This window comes from Xiphias gladius, chromosome 11, assembly GCF_016859285.1.
Source record: "Xiphias gladius isolate SHS-SW01 ecotype Sanya breed wild chromosome 11, ASM1685928v1, whole genome shotgun sequence".
Taxonomy (NCBI): Eukaryota; Metazoa; Chordata; class Actinopteri; order Istiophoriformes; family Xiphiidae; genus Xiphias; species Xiphias gladius.
In genome coordinates, this window is record NC_053410.1 from 5,489,325 (window position 1) to 5,508,577 (window position 19,253).

At 39.9% G+C, this 19,253-nt stretch overlaps 1 protein-coding gene across 7 annotated transcripts in view; it reads left to right on the forward strand.

The window, feature by feature from the left end:
• The first annotated feature begins 2,537 nt into the window (after window positions 1-2,537).
• ehbp1 (EH domain binding protein 1) overlaps window positions 2,538-19,253 on the forward strand; it is a 150,247-nt gene continuing 133,531 nt past the window's right edge. For 2 of the 7 annotated variants that reach the window (XM_040139342.1, XM_040139343.1), the window contains exons 1-2: window positions 2,539-3,730; window positions 4,350-4,816. In XM_040139342.1, coding sequence (XP_039995276.1) covers window positions 4,713-4,816 — 104 coding nt within the window. In that variant the 5' untranslated portion in view covers window positions 2,539-3,730; window positions 4,350-4,712. Of the gene's footprint in view, window positions 3,731-4,349; window positions 4,817-19,253 lie in introns of all 7 variants that reach the window. The other 5 variants (XM_040139341.1, XM_040139340.1, XM_040139339.1 and 2 more) reach the window with 4 other exon arrangements.

Consider the following 19,253-nt stretch of genomic DNA (forward strand, 5'->3'; position numbering starts at 1 on the left):
TTGAGAACATGGGGTACTTGCACTGCATGTAAAGCCCTCGGTACACTGAGGCAGCTAGAAGAAGCGCAATCAAAATGTTCTTAAAAAGTGTGTTTTTCCCAGTTTACCCAAAGTAAAAGGCTCCAGCTTATGTTTTTCTGGCGGTCCCACAGTGCTGGTAGCAGCGATACTCTTGGCTATCTTTGCTCCGCTGAAGTGGTTGAGACTCACTTGGCTTATATCTGAAGGACTCTGCTTTGTTAACAGGTCTTTTCAAGTGGTCGAACACCAAACGCCAGAGACTCTGCGCTTGAAGAGATGGCTGTGATCCTGGAGGATATGTTTTTGTTGGCTCTCCACAGAGGAAAACAGTGTGAGAGGGTGAGAGGAGTTTTATGTGTGAAACTTGTACTCTCCCTTCGCAGTTGTTCGGAGACAGTATCACTGTTACCACAATCAATATAACACGCACAATAAGAACTCTGCTACTAATTCCATCTCTACAATAGGCCCTAAGCTGCGCTGTGCTTTATATCGGTGATGTGCTTTATACCTGGACCTCTGGGGAGTAATGAGCAGCAGAGATGGCCTGTTTTTAACTCTAACAAATCAGGTAATCATTAATCATGTCAGTGATCCCAGCTTTCTCTGGACAGTGCGTTCCCTCACTGCTCACAGACTGTATGTCAACCTTTGGGTGGGGGGTGCGCTCTTCCCTACTGCAGTCTCGCTATGTGTTTTGGGTTCAGAAGATTGTATTTGCATATAAAACAATTCCCTAGTGCAGTATTAAAATTGTTATAGTGATGAAGTTATGAAATTGCTTTTGCTGTGAGATTACGAGTATCTGCCTTCTCTGTTTTTTCCAATCATTAAGCCATTTTAGCAGCAAAAAAATTGAAAATAAAACTCATCATTTGGCAACAGTGGATTCAAATTGCCCTTACTTAGTTATCATGAATCAGATGTGTAAAAAGGAAGGAGGAGGGAGGGTGACACACACAGGACCCTACTTGATCTTTGCCACTCTGTCTCGCTGTCCTTCTATAATATACTCTTTGATTCACCCAACCCCCCCCGAGTTATGTATGAAATGAGGCCTTTGCTGAACATGTGGGCAGACACACAAAGCATCATTTAGCACTGGGTCATTTGTCACATCAAAGCATTCCTTGACGCATGGAGGGAGGCTCTCTGTAATCTGTCAGAGTAAAATGTAAACGGGCAACACGAAGCAGCAGGATCAGCAGGCTCCCTGCTGTCAAATCGGCTCTGACCCTAAACCCCAAATTGTTCTCAGTTGACAAATAGGTATCTGGATGAAAGCTGAGCTGAAGTAGTGCTTTCAGTCATGGTGGTAAGAGAGACATGAAAGGTTTTATCACAAAATTCACAATCTATAATCTATCATTCTTCTGCAACCTGATCTAGAGGTGCATATATTTCCAAAATTGTAAAAAAAAAAGATGTTTATTGCCCAATTTTTCAAACATACAACCCGAAATATAATTAGAAACACTACTGTCTTAGTTTTTAAGCAATACTTTGTCAAAGTAAGCATTATTTGACCACAGGGCTAAAAAAGTCAATACCTATTCTGTGATTTTTAGGTCAACCTAAATTCAGAACAAACCTCAATCCCGTCCAAACCTCAAAGCAGATTTCTATTGTTCGGTGTTCCAGATTCTTTTGAGATGAAAATTGTGAATTCACTAAAAGAGCATTTATGGCTCTTGGATGAAGATATACGTACAGCTCAGTTGAAAGACCTGTGTTATTTTATATTCTGCTGTAACACTTTGATGATCTGAATTTGACTGGGCTTTTAAATTATCTAGACCTCTACTGTCCAACGTCTTCCAAAAAGGAGAAAAGAAAAAATAAATCCACCATCCACAAAATCTGTTGTTCTTGCAGTTTATAACCCTGAGCTACATATAAAAGGATAAGATATCAATTTCCTGTTATTACGCTCATATCTTTTTTTGAGATTGAATTAATCTGCCTCATATTGTCTGTCCCTCTTTCCCTCAGCAGTGCTGGCCTCCTCCCTTCTGCCTGCCCTGTTCTGCATTTACAAGCCTGTGGTTACAACAATGGGGTGTGAAAGATGTGTGTGTGTGTGTGTGTGTGTGTGTGTGTGTGTGTGTGTGTGTGTGTGTGTGTGTGCGTGTGGAGGAGGAGGAAGTCTTGGTTTCTGATGGATGGTAGGTGTTTTATTTCCTCTCAAGGTGTGAAAAAGACCACCCGGCATGCAGGAGTACAAGGTTAACACTCACTTATTAATGTGACCAGACCAGAAAATGGAAGTCTTGCCCTGATTAGCAAAAACATGAGGGGGTGATACCGTAGTGTCCTGGGTGAACTACATGCATTGTTTTCATGCGGGATCTTTTAAATGATTTTGCCGGTTAGGTTGCTGTAAATTACATAATTTGTTGATTTTTGAAGTGAAAGAACAAACAAACAAACAAAAAAAACCCTGCAGCAAAGAGACATAAAAAATTAGCACTCGATATTAAGTACTGACCTAGTAGGGTGCCCCAACTTTTGCACATGCCACAATTACTGTTTTTTTTCTACTTTTAAGTTAATGAAATAAAAATTAACGGTGCAATAACTTTTTTAAAAAAAGCTTCATTTTAAATGTCTCTTCACTGGGTGGGTTGTATTTAGGCTACTTTGTTTTCACATCAAAAAAATCAACAAAATATGGAATTTGCTTAGGGGTCCCCAAACTTTTGCTTACAGCTCTCCAACTAATATATATATTTTTATCAGTGGATGCAATAGCCTGCAGTTGGCTGGTGAATGTGGAGTCTTTAGGACAGCAGCAAACATTTCAAGGAAAAACCAGAGCCAGAAAGCCCTTTATCTCCACTCGCAGTCTTCGGTGGATGTTGGATTTAACCGGTGTGATAACGCAACAACCCAGAAGCGCCTCATGAATCAGTGAAACATTCCGTAAATGGCACAACAATCCCACCAATGGCGGTTGCCCGGGGGCGTTTCTTCAGCCTTTCGGTCATCCAGGCGGTCGGCGAAATGATGGAGCGGCGAAGCTGAGTCAAGCTAGCTACGCACACCAGAAGTGTAAAGGCTAGCCTTCAAAATATAATCATTAATTTGTCACCGTTACAACGAAAGCGTATACATTTTCTCATATCTGTCGTTTTGAAAAAAAAAAAAGACCGTAACTGTAGATAGATGTAATATAGAGTCATTATAAAATAGCACACATGTGCAAACGTTTAGAGAAGCTAGGTCAGTTATACAGAAAAGATCGGGTTTTATTTTAAATACCCAGAACGGAAGTCCTTTTAAATGCTGGTTACCTTTAGGCACTTCATTGAAGCAGAGCGGTCAAACTATCGGTAACTATCAGTGTACTTTGCTGTGGGAATTCCTGCCTGGTGTTGGAGTATTTTTGTTCAACTTAGTTTTGGGACAGGCTCAAACAAATGTCGTTTCTGACTCGGCCCTGAGCCGTGAAGCTTGCGCTTACCTGTGGAGCAAATGTGTCAACTGGCAAGCAACGGTTTCCGCTCGTACCGTGTTATGATGGCTAGCCGTCGTCGCTAGCAGGCTAGCTAGCTAAATGTCTGATGTTGGTACTGCTGTAAAGAAGGCGATAATTAGCTAGCAAGCGGGCAACGCTCGCCCGGCTGCCGGTTTGTTACAGAGAGTTCGCCATCTCCCGACACTCCTGATAAGACCACTTAACGGATAATGCATTGGATGTTACAGCAAGGTGGGTGTCATACATGCATCGTTACCTAGTTTCACATGTTAACTCGTTAGCCCAGTAGCTGAATCACTCTGGTTAGCGAAGCGCAACGGCTCTGACTATTCCCTGGATTCGGAGACATTCCACCAAATATTCCATGTTGGCAAAATGTCTATTGGAGTCTCAGTGGTGGGTGTTGTCTCGGCGCTGTTTTTTCTAGACTGGGTAGTTACAACGACTTGCGTTATTGTAATGTCATTGTTTCACTGTCTCTGTTTCAGTACATAAAAACACATTTTATTATCAATCACCTCAAGTTAGCTTGCATGTACACCAGTAAATAGCCCCCCCGGCACGCCGTGCTGGCACCACAAGTGGAGTCCTCATCACATTCTTACACATCAACAAAGTGTTTCGCTGGCGATATAGATAAAGCGGTTGTTTCAACATGTGCAGTGATATACAGCTGACGGTAACGGAGGAGCTGTGACACGGACAAAGCATCTCTGTATCGGGGAAGGTTAACGTTTAGTGGAGTGACTTGATCTTTAATGTTAAAAATCAGTGAGGATACTCCGGAATGCCGGGGCTTTACGGACTGGTTTTTGCTTCACTGACTGTGACTTTTTTCTTTATTTTGCAGGAAGATCATCAGATTGAAAGATGATATTCATACCCAGAGGATTATTCATCATGCCTTTCGAAATTATAGAGTGATTTTCTTTATAAAATCATGCACGTTGTCAAACCAGTTCTCGCTCACTGCTGCAGAGATTCCTTGTCCTTACATTTGGATTTATCAGGCAGTTTTTAAAGACCAGCACCTATGACTGGATGTGCACTATCTTTTTTCACTGTGCTTCCGGTAAAAAATTAACTATGTGTCTATGCGGGTTGGATATGTTCAGATACATATAAACATTAGCGTGAACTTGTGCGAAGGAAGTCCAAAGAAGGAAGTCCTGGACGGGATAGGTGCACAGAAACTACCCATTCCCAAAGAAACATGGCCTCTGTTTGGAAGAGACTGCAACGTGTGGGGAAGCATGCCTCCAAATTCCAGTTCGTGGCTTCCTATCAGGAACTGATGGTGGAATGCACTAAAAAATGGTGAGTTTTTGAGGAATAGGAGACAACTGCAGTGCTGTCATTTTAGCCCCATGAAAGCTGTGTGTCTCTGTCTGTAATGGAATGCTGAGCTCCTTCCTTGTGGCCATAGTTCACACACAGACACACTCTCAAACACAGTCTCCTTGGTGTGCAGGCATGTCTGTATGCTAGGAGGGGCCCGGCTGCCTTGTAAAATTACTATGTGTTTTTTTTTTTTTTTTGCTTGTGCACCAATGTTGAATTTGCTTGGTTTGAGTCTTGAATAAAGGGGCTGGCAGGCAGAGAGATTTCCTTTCAACCTGACGGGCTGGGTTCAAGCTGCCCTCGCTCCCCTAAAATGTCCTTGAGCAAACCACTTAAACCCTAGCAGCTCTAGGGATGCAGTTTGGAATCTGATTTTAACTTCTAACCTCACTGTTAGTAGACAAACTATGAGAGCATTCTGGACCTATTGTTATTTTAAATTAGGATCTTTACCTACTCTAACAGCAAACTGATAATGTGTAGAAAGTTATAATATTACAGGTGCTCAATTGCACAGTCATTAATATTACAGCTATTGAATACATGTGCTTCAGACTGGGAAAAGTTGCTTTTGTCACCTTTCTTGTAGCACAGTTTTCTCTGTATCTCCCCCTTGTCACATATTGTATGTGTCAATACTAATTGCAAATATCCAATTATTGGCAGGCCAAAGTAAAAGAAATTGAAAATATCGATTTTACTGACATTAATACAATGACCTTGACTTATGAAAGTTCAGTTGTAGAAAGCAGATGTTATCCCATTCCTTCCTCTTCTGATAAGTGAGCAGTGTTAGAAATGACAGTAAATGTCCACACACTGACTTACTCTACAATAATAACATACCCCTTATGTTTTGTTTGTTCATTTTGATTTAGTTTAGCAGCTTTTACTGTGGCTTCAACCTCTCTGCATAAAAGCACAACCAAAAGACATTTCTTTAGTGACAAATTACTGAATGATATTCAGTACAAAGAGGTGGAAGGCCTATCGGACGTGTTTTCAGAGGTGAAGATAGAGTGGAGAGATAGCTTGATATACTCTACACATCAACCTGCAGGTATGTGTCCCGTAATGAGTGAAAAGCGGGGACTTGTAAAGCAAAGATGTAGCCTGCAGACATGGATTCTCAAGCAGCTTGCTGTAGGCGTGACGAATACTGCCTCACAGAGCTCCGACCTGGGACAGATGTTAACGTGTTGGAGAATGGAATGAGAAAAATGTACATCTCTTCCCAGAGCAAAGGGTGGGTGGGCTCAGCACACAGTCAGTAATATGCTTTGTTTTACAATCTGAGTAGGGCTCTTTTATGTTTTTCAACAGAAGAAATATAAATACATAGACATTTGTTGTTACATAATTTAGTTCTTTTCTGTAGTAATTTGGGATAACAGTGATTTATAAAGACGTAAAATCTAAATTTATCAATCTAAGGAGATGAATTACAAAGTGCTCAGATTTGTACAACTACTTTTTAGCTGTAGACTACTTAGTCTGTCATCATGCCTATTTCATTTTGCAATTAGTGTAAAATAGTATTAAAATAATTTCTGATGTCGGAAGCGTGCCTTTTACATCCAGTGTGTGGTTGAGAGTGTTGCCTCAGGGTCTCTGCTTGTCGTCGAGTCAGTGTTTGTGTGTGCGTGTGCATGCCTGGCTTAAAGTGTGTGAGAAAGCGTTGGTGCACGGTGTCTGCCTTCCTTGGACTTCATCAGTACGGTATGTTATTGTTGCAGTGGAAACTTTCCATCTACGCAGACTGGAAATAGTCTTCAGAGCACAAATAGATCTCAAATCCTCAAGCCATCAGAAGGGGTTTTTGAAAAAATCCCTTTCGTTTCTTGAATCAATAACAGTAAGAAAAACTCCACTTATTTTGTGTCATTGTTCTTGTGTATGTGTGCCCATACATGCACATAAAGGTGTGGGTGCTTTGAATGTACATGGTGTGAAATGTAAAAACACTTTACACACTTGGCTGACACTCAAAGGCTCAGTAGAATAATCTCTAAAGTCTAGATAATTTAGGAGAACACTTCAAACAGTCAGTAGGTAAGAAGTTCAAGGGTCTGTTGTGGTGTGTGTGTGGTTCTTCATGCGTGTTTCCCATGCCTTAGGTTTGATCAGTCACTTGACTCCTCTTATGTGGAATGTACTGTGAGTATGCATGAGCATTTTATACCGGTCAGAATATTTGTTTTGTGCTTGAATCTTCGTTGATGGCCTCAGGTAATGTGGCCCCTCTGTGTCTTTGACTTGTTTGAATTACATTTTTACATCTTAGTTAATCTGAGTTGCCAATGCTTTTGTTGGTCTTCAGTGGTGACTGTTCAGCTGTTCAGCTGGCTGTTCAGGCATTCTGTGAGAGAGTGATCTGGCAAATCACTGATTTCACCACTTTAGAAAGGTCTCCCCATATTACCAGCTGTGATACTGTGGCTGGTATTGTTTTCACTATGTCCGTCTGTGTGTGTCTGTATCATCATGGCAAAATGTGGTCCTGGAGACATCTACTGTAGCAGGAACTACCACAGGGGTGGTTTTGAGTAACATGTATGGCAGTTGTTTATATGTCTGTCTGTCTCTTGACAGATTTTGTCACCATGATAGCATCAAAACTATGCAAGATAAAGTCACAAAACTTTACAGGTGTGTAGTTGAGATCAAAATGGAAGATGGGTGTGGTCTGACCCATGAGGACTGAGTACTCATGTAATAATTTAGTAATGACTACTAAGTACTCATGTAATAATTTAGTAATGACTACTAAGTACTCATGTAATAGTGTAGTAATAACTACCGAGTACTCATGGATTGGAACAAGAGCATGTTGCCGGACTTGGTGGCTGGTGTGATCACATCCCAAGCTGGTCTCTAGTTTTTTCTTACTGCATTTTGTTGTACAAGCTAACAATCCTTTTTCTTTGATCCGTTTGCTCAACATTAATATTTTCATTCTGGCGATGAGGAGCCAAGGAGTGGAGGAGTTTCCTCACATATTCTGGGTTTGTAAAGTAATTTATTTGGGGTTTATCTGTGGCCTAGTTGCTCTAGTCAACTCCTCTGTGGAGCAGAGGGAGTTAGCATTGCACTCGCACAATCATTTCAGACTCCAGAGTCAGTTCAGACTAACCATTAAAACATTAATGAGTTCAGTGTTTGTTTGCCAGTGAAATGAAGCACCATTCACAGTGTTGCAGCACTGCCCCTTTGAAACTTGATGTTAACATAGGGTTGGAAATTAAACCTCCTTGGCACATAAGTATCAGTTTTTAAATTCAGAGTTTTATCTCTATATAAATTACTTTACTGGCACTGACTAATTTTAATGTTTATAATATTAATTTTATTGCACACATGCATGTTTCAGTACCTATTACATGCTTTTATGATTGTACTGTCCATTTAGCATTAACTGTGTGTGTAGTCCGGTGACTTTCTAGCGTTTACTCTTTAATTTTGATGCTTATTCTTGCCTCATGTCTCTCTAATAGGTGCTGATCTCTAATTCTGTTAATCTCATGATAACATCTCTCTCTGACTACTACCTTTATAATACCTTGTTGACCTCTTCACTAGATGACTGATCTACTTATGCCACCTGGCTGGCTGTGCACCCGACTGGTTGACTGATTCCATGATTGTCATTAATGGAGCTATCATTACCTAAACAAACATTTAATAAGCAATCAATTAGAGGATGATGAGTAGAAAGTTTGGTATGAGATTACAACCAATGATGGAAAGAAAACATTATATCACAGTACTTAAATGCCATAATATAGATGGAATCAGTCTTAAGTCTGTTTAATATAGATTTAGTCTGTTTCATCATCAATATATATTATATATTTATTCCAGACATATCTATTGTCCAGGCTCAGAGACACATGCAACATTTTTTATTGAGGCTTAAGCAAATATTATACAGACATACTGGTGTGGTGGAGGGATGCAAGTTCCACCAGCTTTAATTGTTAAATATAGTATTGGAAAAATTAAGAAATTGTTGACTATTTTAGCACATTCGAGCAAGAAAATATTTGATCCTCTCTGAAACAGTGCCTATTAGTAAAGGTGATATACTCAAACAAATGCCACATAAAATTGACATCTTATAGTAATTTTCCTAATTTTCCCCAATCAGTCACATGGGAAAAGTAAGTACACTCATACATTCATCACACCTTAAAATCTACAAAATTAGAATGTGTTCCAGATTATGAGCCAGTGGTTAGAACCTCCTTAGGCAGTGCAGGTTGAACCTGTGTTATTTAAACCTCCTGACATCAGGGGTCTGGTGTTCTCCTTGCTATTGAAGTATGTGGTGTCATCATGCCAAGATCTAAGGAGCTGTCTAAGGCCTTCAGAAAAAGGGTTATGGATATCTGTGAGTCTGGCAAGGGATTTAAAAATATTAAAATTAAAAAAATTAAAATTATTTGAGATAAATCATTCCACTGTAAGGAAAATTATACGTAAGTGACATAGATTTCAAATGACTGCCAATTTGTCCAAGACTGACCAGCCCAGCAAATTCAGCCAAAGAGCAGACTGTTTGTTGCAAAAAGAAGTCTTCCAGAACCCCCCAATTTCATCACATCTGCAGGTAACTATTGCAACTGTTGTTGTCAAAGATCATGCATCTACAATCAGAAAGAGAATACACAAATTTGACTTGCATTGAAGGCGTGCCAGGAAAAAGAACATTAGAGCAAGACAGTTTGCCAGTTAACATATAGGCATAGACCAGGCCTTTTGGAATAATGTGTTTTGGACAGACAAATCAAGGATAGAGTTGTTTGGCCACAGTAAGAGTGGAGATGTTTAGCACAGACCAACAACAGTTTTTCAGGAGAAGAATCTCATACAAACTGTGGGGCATGTTGCTGGAAATGTTATAGTTTTGGGTTGCTTCGCTGTCTCATTGACTGGGCAGCTTGCAGTCATGGATTCAATCAATAAATTCTGCTTCATATAAAAGAGTGCTTGAAGATAATGTGAGGCCATCTGCCTGAAAGTTGAAGTTAAACCAGAAAATTACCTTTCATATGTTGAAAAAGTCAACAATTTCCATTGGATGTATTTATTGTTTCACACGACTGTATCTCCCTCTTTCTGCTGTAGCACATGGCTACAGAGTAGAACATTCATTGTTCCCCTCATTCTCTCTTGCATCTTTTAGAATGGTGTCCAAGGACCATATCTGTCTTTTAGATGTTTAACCCAACTGTTACTTGATTTGATAAGTCTGCCGGTGGAATAGTCTGTGGGACGTGGGGCGTGGGGCGTGTGCTTGTATATTGACTTTCCAAATGCAAGAGCAGCACAGATGAACACTCTCTTGTTTGTTTGTTTGTTTGTGTGTTGTTGTTGTTGTTGTTGTTGCATGTATTGCAGGTTAGCTTTTTCTGATAACATAGCTTGTGAATGCATGCTGTCAAGCATCCACTTCTGCATTTTCAGAGATTTTCACTCTTGAAAGCACAACACAAAGCAGCCGGCATCTACAGAAACTCCATTTTTCTTGCTCAGATTATTCTTATGGATGTAACACATAGCCGTCTTCTTGTGGCAAATAAAAGTGTCCAAAATTTGAACTTGTTGCAACAAGATTTTGTCAGAAAGGACTGTATCCTGTGTGAAACCTTTTCTGTTCTCTGCAGGTTTCTGCTTTTTGTAATCGCTTTGATGCACTCGTACATGACTATGTTAGCTAATTATTGTGCATTGCTTTTCTATATTATGTTTACTATGTATCAGACCGGGCTGTATCGTTATATCTATAAATACAAGAGAGTTGCTGGTTCAAACCCTCAGATAAATAGCGATACCTGGAGCAGTGCAGCGAGTGAGTCATACCGTTCTGTCTCTCAGCTACTTTCAAGGGTGTTCAAATCAAACAGCGAACAACAACTCAATATGAACTTATTTATAAATGTATCTCTCACTTTCTCTGTTAACTTAGGTTGACTACAGCACTAGTCATTGCTGCAGACAGACGTGTTGACACATAAGGATATGAGAGTTAAACACTAGAAACGACAGAGACACTACTGATTACATGGTAAATCTGGCTACACACAAGCATGACTAATCAAGACAGCTCACTGCCACATGGCAAGAGAGGGAATGTTCAAGAGTTAGTGAAGGAAGAGGTTGTCATATCACTCTAGGACTGTGCTGAAACCCCACAGGCATGCTGACACACGCACACACACAATGTCAGTCATTTCACAGGGATTAGGAACTCTGAACACACACACAAACACACTCTCATCAGACAGACATACAGACTTCTTCTCCTCTCAAAGTGTTCAGTTGTCCCGCTGTGGATGCCTGCAGCGTAGGAATTTATTTATTTTTTAGCAATTAACCTGTGGATTGTCATACCACCACTACAACACTTGAAAGATGTATCAGTCCGAGTTGTTTATTCCTTATACACCCAATAACCATGCTTTCATTCTTTCATTCACTTTCTGACAGAGAATCAGTGAAAATTTTGCACTTGCTCTGGAGTTAGCTTTGCTAGCTTGAGTTTCATATTGCAAGTGCAAATTTCTTGCTACTGAAAAGTAGATGATTTCTGAGCTGTGTTAATAATATAGATAAGTTATTATGTTTATATTCTTTGTTCATTCACCCGTGATAAAAAGCAACAGTCACATTGAGGGCTGCACCTGAACAAATCAGCAAATGCCTTACTTTGAAAGGTACACCCTTGATTCCCACAGTTGCCAAAAGTTGTGCATTAACCAGTATGATCCCATTGCTGTGTCCTTGTCCTTGCTGCAAAATACTGAATCTCTACTTGCTTACTTATTGTATTATCACTGAATTAAAGGGTTGCTAAATGTTGCGTAAGTGTGAAAATGAGCGTAGATCCTCAAGCATCAGGCTGTCAGTTGACTGATGGCTCACTACGTCAGTGAACACGACCAGCCTGTGTCAGGCTGTGACACGTTGTCTTCTGTTGAGCATGTGTGCATTATGGCAAGCGTCCATCATGTCACTGCCAGAGAAACATCTTCCTGCCAACTTGTCTGACGTGGCTCTCCATTCTATTCAAATTTGAAGGCCATGACACTTTCCTGAGTATAGGTTTGGCACCAGATGATGGTTTCACTGCCAGGTCATAGTATGGAGCAGTCATATCTGTTGTGCAGAAATTCTGGATGAAACCACAGAATTGGGGTTATCATTGCAACACCTATGAGGTTTTTGAGAAAATAACACAGTTCCTCTGTGTTTAATAATTTCATTGCTTAAAAAATCTTTGATTTCTCAGTGTTTTTGTGTAGTCTGTTTTTTAAAGCTTCAGTCACTGATTTTCCTTCACATGCTGGTTCATGTGTTTTTGAATATTTTTTTGGAACTTTTAACTGAACTGATGCCAGTAAGATGCTAAAAGCAGGGGAAACACAAACATGTTTTCATAGTTGATACTTGAGTTGTTTTAATTTATGTGCTTGCTTATCACTTCTTTAACTTTAGCATTTGCTGTGGATTTAACTCCGACGATTGTTTTGTCCTCTCAGTACAGCTACATCATCTACTCCTCCTGTGATTTTCTAATTGTTTTCCTGTACTAAGCCCACTGCTATCATCTGGGGCAGCTCTCACACTATCATTAAGGCTCCTCGTTCCATTTTCTTCTATGTCTTCCTCTGTACACCTTTGTACCTCACTTATCTCCTCTCCTTCTCCGTCATTCCCCTTGTTTCTTTTTCGCCTGATTAATCTATCTCTTTTCTCGCTACCTCCCCTCATTTCTTTCTCTCGTTCCTATTTCCATTTGTGTCATTTAGGGTGTAATCCAACCAAGTGTCAGTGTTCTCCGCTGCAATTATGGACACAAACAGGCATTTATTACCCCCACCCCCCAAAAAAAAAAAAAAAACACGAGAGAAATGAAACATTACAGGGTTGCGAAGCAGTCAATGGGGTGTTAAATGTGATAAACTCTGCTGGTGTGTCTGCCTCGCTGCTGAAAGGCAAAGAATCATACATGGCCCTTGAAGACTGTACATTTGTCAGCCTGCAGAGTGGTGCTGCAGCATCTGCAGCCTGATAAATGTAAACTCTATGTGTGTCAGGAAGGCCAAGCAAAAACACCACAAGCCATATGCGATAAGTTTAATGGTGGTTTCCAAGAGATTTTGGAAACCCTGTTCTTAAAAGATGTATTTGGTGCACGTGAAATTTAGGATGCACAACTTGATCCAACTATTGGATAAAAATGTGTTTCCTTCTCTGGTAGTAAAAAAAGTTTTCTTATCTGGTTGAATCTCCTACTCTGCGAAACGAAATTATGGTTTTTGCACACAAATAAGTTCCCTGTCCTTATTCTACCAGTCCACTAGACTTTTGGAGAAGGTAGGAGCTTTTGGTTGATCACCTTGTTGAGGTAATTTATCACCACACGTGCTCTGGTAAAAGAGGAGCACAATCCAAACCACTTTTTACCTTAGGTTCTCTACCCCAGTTACTGTAATTTCTGTGGGCTAACAGTCACATTACATTTCTTACTGTAGATGCTCTCAGCCGCAACCAGCAAACTTTAGATTAGCTGCACCATCCATGATAAAATGAAAGAAAGAAAAAACAGGAAAAGAAACACTCAGTTTGTTGGTCAGGCAATATAACTTTTATAGGTAATTAACATCACTGCTGAAGCTACAGTCGCCTGACTGCTCATGTATCATTGCCTTAAGAAATGGATGATGTTGTCCTCACCACGGCTCCTTGTTTCTCTGCTGTCAGTGCTCTTAGGCACATGATGGTTGTGGTTCCTACTGTGTCAGTCTCTTCCTGGGGCTGTTAGCAAGCTGGTAAAGGGAGTGAAGCTGTTAAGCGAGGGGAAATTTTTTTATTACTTCATTTACCCTAATGGAAGACAGAGTCTTTTCCCTCCTTTATTTTGGAGATGCTCCCCAACACATGATCTAAGTGATTCTTGCTGTGCCTAATCTGTCCCTGAGGCTTTCACTTTCGCTTTCTTTTTGAGTGGAAGCGAGCTGTATGTTGACTGCTGTTTGCACTCATTTTTCGCTCCTGTATTTCGCTGCTTTCTGTATCCCTCATTTCCCCAATTCCTTCTAATTTGTATTTTTACATGAATTTAGTCAAGGATGTTTTTTCATGTAAGGACGTGGACCCCTTAATCACTGGCTCACTCCTTGCTTATTTGTGAGATTGCCACCCATCACTTTGCTGGTTTTTCTGCCTATATACAAGGCCATATTTGCATGAGAGTTTCACTTTCTAATGAAAATTAAACAGTATAGAGACTTGAGTAAGTTTGCATAGAAAATGGATTTCTTTGAGCTTGCCTTCTCAGAATCTCAGAGGCTTTCTCAGATGTACAGTTAAAGTTATGAGTGGACACCCCGCCATTACAGAGATCTTGTGGAAATGATACGTAAGAGCAATGAAGATGAGCCAGTAAACTAAAGTAAAAAGACCAAATAATTGCTTATAATTCCCAATGTGTACACTTCTTGTAGCATTTAACACATTGGTTGTTTGTCTATCAGTTATTTTTGTAGCATACTGTAGACAGTGTTCATTCGTTTTATTGGATATCATTCCAGAAGGGTCAACTTCCCCATCTCAGAAGAGCAAGACCTTTTCACAGTTTTATTTACCAGCTGTTCACAAAAAATTTCTATGTGGAGTTTTACCCTTCAAACATCAGTCCGGTCCTGAAAGTCCTACAGCAAAGAAACATTTAATGGTCTTCTCCTGGCTGTCAGTCTTTGCCACTTGAAGTCCCCTTTTTTGACAGTTCTCTCTTCTCTGCTCCCTATGTGCTTTCTCAGGGGGTTAAATTTAAATAACTCTTAGCTGACCTTCGTTCCTCAGGGTACATGCAGCCTTTGATCTCCATTTTCATTTGTTCTGCCTACCTGCTTTATTGCTTGTAACTTGCTCTCACCTATTTTCTCTCCCCATCCATTGCTGAGCCATAATTTGGCACACTTGACCTTCAGTTGGTATATCTCTGCAGTTAAGCTATCAGCTACGAGTGTCTCTATGCAACTATCCTTCTCCCTTCTTTCTATTTCTCAAAAATAACATGCAGCAGACTTAAAATAAACCAGGATGCTTACTGAATGTGGAAGGAGTCTTCACGCCTAACGTCTTTAGGCTCTCACTGGGAGTAATGAAGTCTGCAAATGGAAAAATATCCCAATTCACACTCCACTATGTAGCTTTTTAGTCATAGATCACTTGTCAGATCAGATACTTTATTGATGGTAACAATAGTCCTCATCAAAAGGCTGATAAGACACAGCTGAATCCAACTGGGCCAAGGGGCTAGTGAAATGTGCTAATCAGCTATTAAAAACTTACAGAAATGTAAAGCTCAATGTTAGAAAAGTAATGGAAGTCATAAGGTCACCCAGAAGCGTGAGGAAACTGTGACTAGGTCTCCTAAAAAAATTTATCTTACAGAAAATTCAAATATTTATGGCATTGTAAAAGAATGTTTACTATAAGTACGAAAGTGTAATAATGCAATATACCCACACCAGGTCACTTGCTGCATAGTCCTAATTTTTTTCTCTAATCCTGGAAACTGAATTTGATTTAACAAAATGCCGTACAGCTTGCTGCAGTTACAACAGTTAAAAACATTGATATACACAGAGAGGCACAAGCACACACATGTAAACAGTCACAATTAAGCAGGCAGATTAGTGAGATGCTTTCGCTTTCCCTCCAGACACTTGAGTCTGGCTTTATTGCTTTCAGTGTTAACCCTTTGTCATTGAGTCAGCTCATGGTTGCCACACACTGACTGACTGTTCTATAAATGGAGGTCAAGGGACTAGTCAGTGTAGACTAGATGAACTCAGTGAAAAACACACACTTGTGATGTTATGGTCACTCTCTACTATTTGCATATACACACAGATCCTGGTGTCTTAAATTATGTATTTTATAGGGGAGTCCAAAGGGAGGTGTTTGCTGGTGAGACAGAAAAAGAACTCCGGAGGCTCATAAAAATCTCATCTTTAACAGTTTAAAGAAATAAAACCAGAAGCTCACAAATATTAAGACTGATGTAGTTTTATTGGTACAGCTTTTCCTGGTGGAAAATAATAAAATGAACGCATACAATGATAAAAGGAAATTCAGCAATTACGTCAAAGATTTTCATATGCAGAAAATGAAATCCTGGGGTATTAGATAGGACAGTTTTTTTTTTTTTTGTTTGTTGGTTTTTGAAAGGTTTCTTACTTTGCTGTTCACACACACTGCATTATATAGACTTCATGTGAATTTAAAATGCCACTTTGCCTTGTCACGTCATGCCCAGTATGTGTGTTTTTGTGTGTTTAGTTTATCAGGCAGTCTGGAGTGTGACAGTAACACAGATTGTGTTTGCACTGCTACATCTATTTTGATAGCAAAGGCCACAATCTGACTGATAGCATAGCAAAGTGCAAGCAACCCTCCCTCTTTTCATCTCGCTCTCTCCTTCTTCCTCTTCTCCCTTCAGTGTTTCCCCTAGGATGGAGTTGTAGCAGCGCAAGTGAAGCCCGCACAGTTTTTTCGCACAAGTCTGATCAGAAAAATTGTATTTGGCAACATGTAAAACCACTTAAAAACTTAGTATCTCCAAAAAAAATTGGTCCCTTTTCAAAAGATTGCTGCCGGACAGCAGAGAGACCCACCTCCGCTCCCCCCATAACTTCACCAAGGTAACCTCCTTGTCATCACCACTGGGATCACTTCTCTTTCTTCTTTTGAACAGCCCAATCTTTTGAACTCATCTGAAAATTCAAATATGTGACTTAACAAACAAGCTATTAGTTTATGTGCGATCCTTATCACCCACTGGGTGACCATTTACATCCACTGGATGTTAGCTAGCCTGTGGCTGTGTTTCCCATGGTATTCCTATCAAATAAGTGCGTTTGGTGTAACGTTACTGTGCAATACTCATGTAAAGCTACAGGACTGTTTTCCCTTCGGTGAATGATAATCCTGAATCCGTTTTCAGCATTGCTTGCTTCATTGTTGACATCTACCCGGTGCTTGTTGTTATAATTGTTGTGCTGTCATATCAGTAAGTGCTGGGTTTCTCGTTTATATGCTTTACTCACAGGTGTGTGAATTGTCCTGGATATGAAGCGTCCGTAGCGCAAAATAATATAACATTAGTTTCTAAAGAGTTAAGACGGAGCCCTCCCCTCTCCTCTCTCCTCTTAAAAATAAAAAACATCATTGTCACCATGTCATTCCTTTCATTTTGACTGCATCTTTGGTACAAAGCAGTCATAGCAATCTTTTAGCACTGCAAATACCCATATGCACTGCTAGACTGGATATCACTTGGCCAGATGTGTTAAGTCCAGTGATATCATCAACCATAAGTGTGTGTATGTAGTCCTTTAAACACCTCTATATCACAAGAGAGTCTAGTAAGGATTTTTGATTGGGGAAAAAAATACAGAGCACAATGACTGCATTTTGTAAAGACAAGGCTGAGGCATACCTAACACCATCAATCTTAAACCCTCTGTCCACGCAAAAAAAAGAAAATATCTAACAATTCTTACTGGGGTACCTCAGTAGAGATCCCCCAACAGCACCGCAGTGTGCGCAGTGTGTGCAGGGGTTGGGTCCTGCTTTGTAATCCGAGCAAACAGCTATGGCTGGTTTTGGAAACATAAAAATTTACTGTTCTGCAATGCAGTATACATGTGTTATACAAGGGTTTTAGCAAATGGATTTAAGCTTAGTCACTGTTGTGTTATGCCAATTAGGGTTGTTTTTTTTTTACACAGATATGTATGGATTATTACATGCTCCCCTGTAATGCATAAGGACAGTATTAAGATGGATAATTATGGTATAGGATGGCATGTATATAGTATTGCAAGATTATATAAATCACACTACACTGACTTGACTATATCATCTCTTATGGCCCAGCAGTCTGCTTTTGACAGCCTGTATCCCAGTGCAATCTTCAGTCACATTATACAGAACAAAACAATAACCTTTCATCATGGCAGGGTTGGTATTAGTGTGAGAGATTAACTATCAGTGTGTGCTTGTGTGTATTGCAGCAGAGTGTCCGTTTTTAGTATGCATCACAGAGTTGTAGTCTGTGATGTTTAACCTTTCACAATTGCATAAATCCACATTTTCCTCTCCTAATGTCTGTGATTGATAGGTAGACATGAAGTCTGTCAGCAGACGTCAAAGCTCTTTTTCCTCGAGAAATGTCATACACACACAAACTCTCACACACACACCCACACACCCACACGCTCTTCTCATGCCTCTTCCCTTCCTTCTTACCCTAACTGTCCTCCCAATTTCTAATTTCCAAATCCTAATATGGATTACTGTTACTTGAAACCCACAACAGTCTACTTCTAATACACCTATGACAGTTTTTTCCCTTCACTTGCATATTTTCAAGTTGCATGTTGCATGTTGGAGAAATACTGGCACGTATTTTGTCATCTTTCTTCCAAGTGCCAACACTCAGTCATAAAAATACATTGGAGCAGCATGGAGCTGACTGTCGAATTCAGGCTGTAGAAATTTTTAATTTTTTGAAAGCAGAATTTCTATATGAAATGGCACTGATGCCAAAAAGTGGGGTTATCAATAAGATAAGTCAACTTCAAAAGAATAGGCAGCATGAATGTCAAAAAATTCTAATTAAAAAGATCTGCCTGGAAACAAATCTGTAACTGGTCATGTAGCTGGCAGGTGTGTGTGAAAATCAATGAACATAAAACATGTCAAGTACAGTAACTGCAGGGCGATGGTTACTGCAACTCTTGATAAGTTGTATTACCTTCTGTGATGCTAAAGTGCCTTTGAGGGAAACATTGAATACCTCTATGTTCACTAATTGTAGGTTTCCCTGGATGAGTGCTGCGGCCAAACACCTTAAATGTAACAGTGTGTTTGTGTTTTGTGTCAGTCTCAAAGGGCTCTCATCTCAGCCCATGCTGAGCTTGCTGACCCACTTTTACTCTTATCTGCCCCCCTCTAGCCCACACACAGATTTTCATCTTAACATCGCTTTTTCTTCCTCTGGGAAGCTTCTGTTGTTCATTTTATATATTTTTATCATACTTACGGTAAAAAGGAAGATTTATCAGAGCTGTCGACCGAGAACGTTTTTTAGGGCAATCTTACTCATGTAATACCATTTAGAATTCACATCCACACACTTGCATGCTCATTATTTCATTCTTTTGTTTTTTTTATGTTTTTCTCTCTCACCCAGCTGCTGAGAGTCAAATAAGTTTTACCTTTGTACAGACAGTGTCTTGCAGAGGTAACCAGGCTGTGCGCACACTCACTAGTGGGAGCAAATATTGAAATACAAAAAGACTTTATTTGTTCTACATCCAGTAAAATCCATCCATTG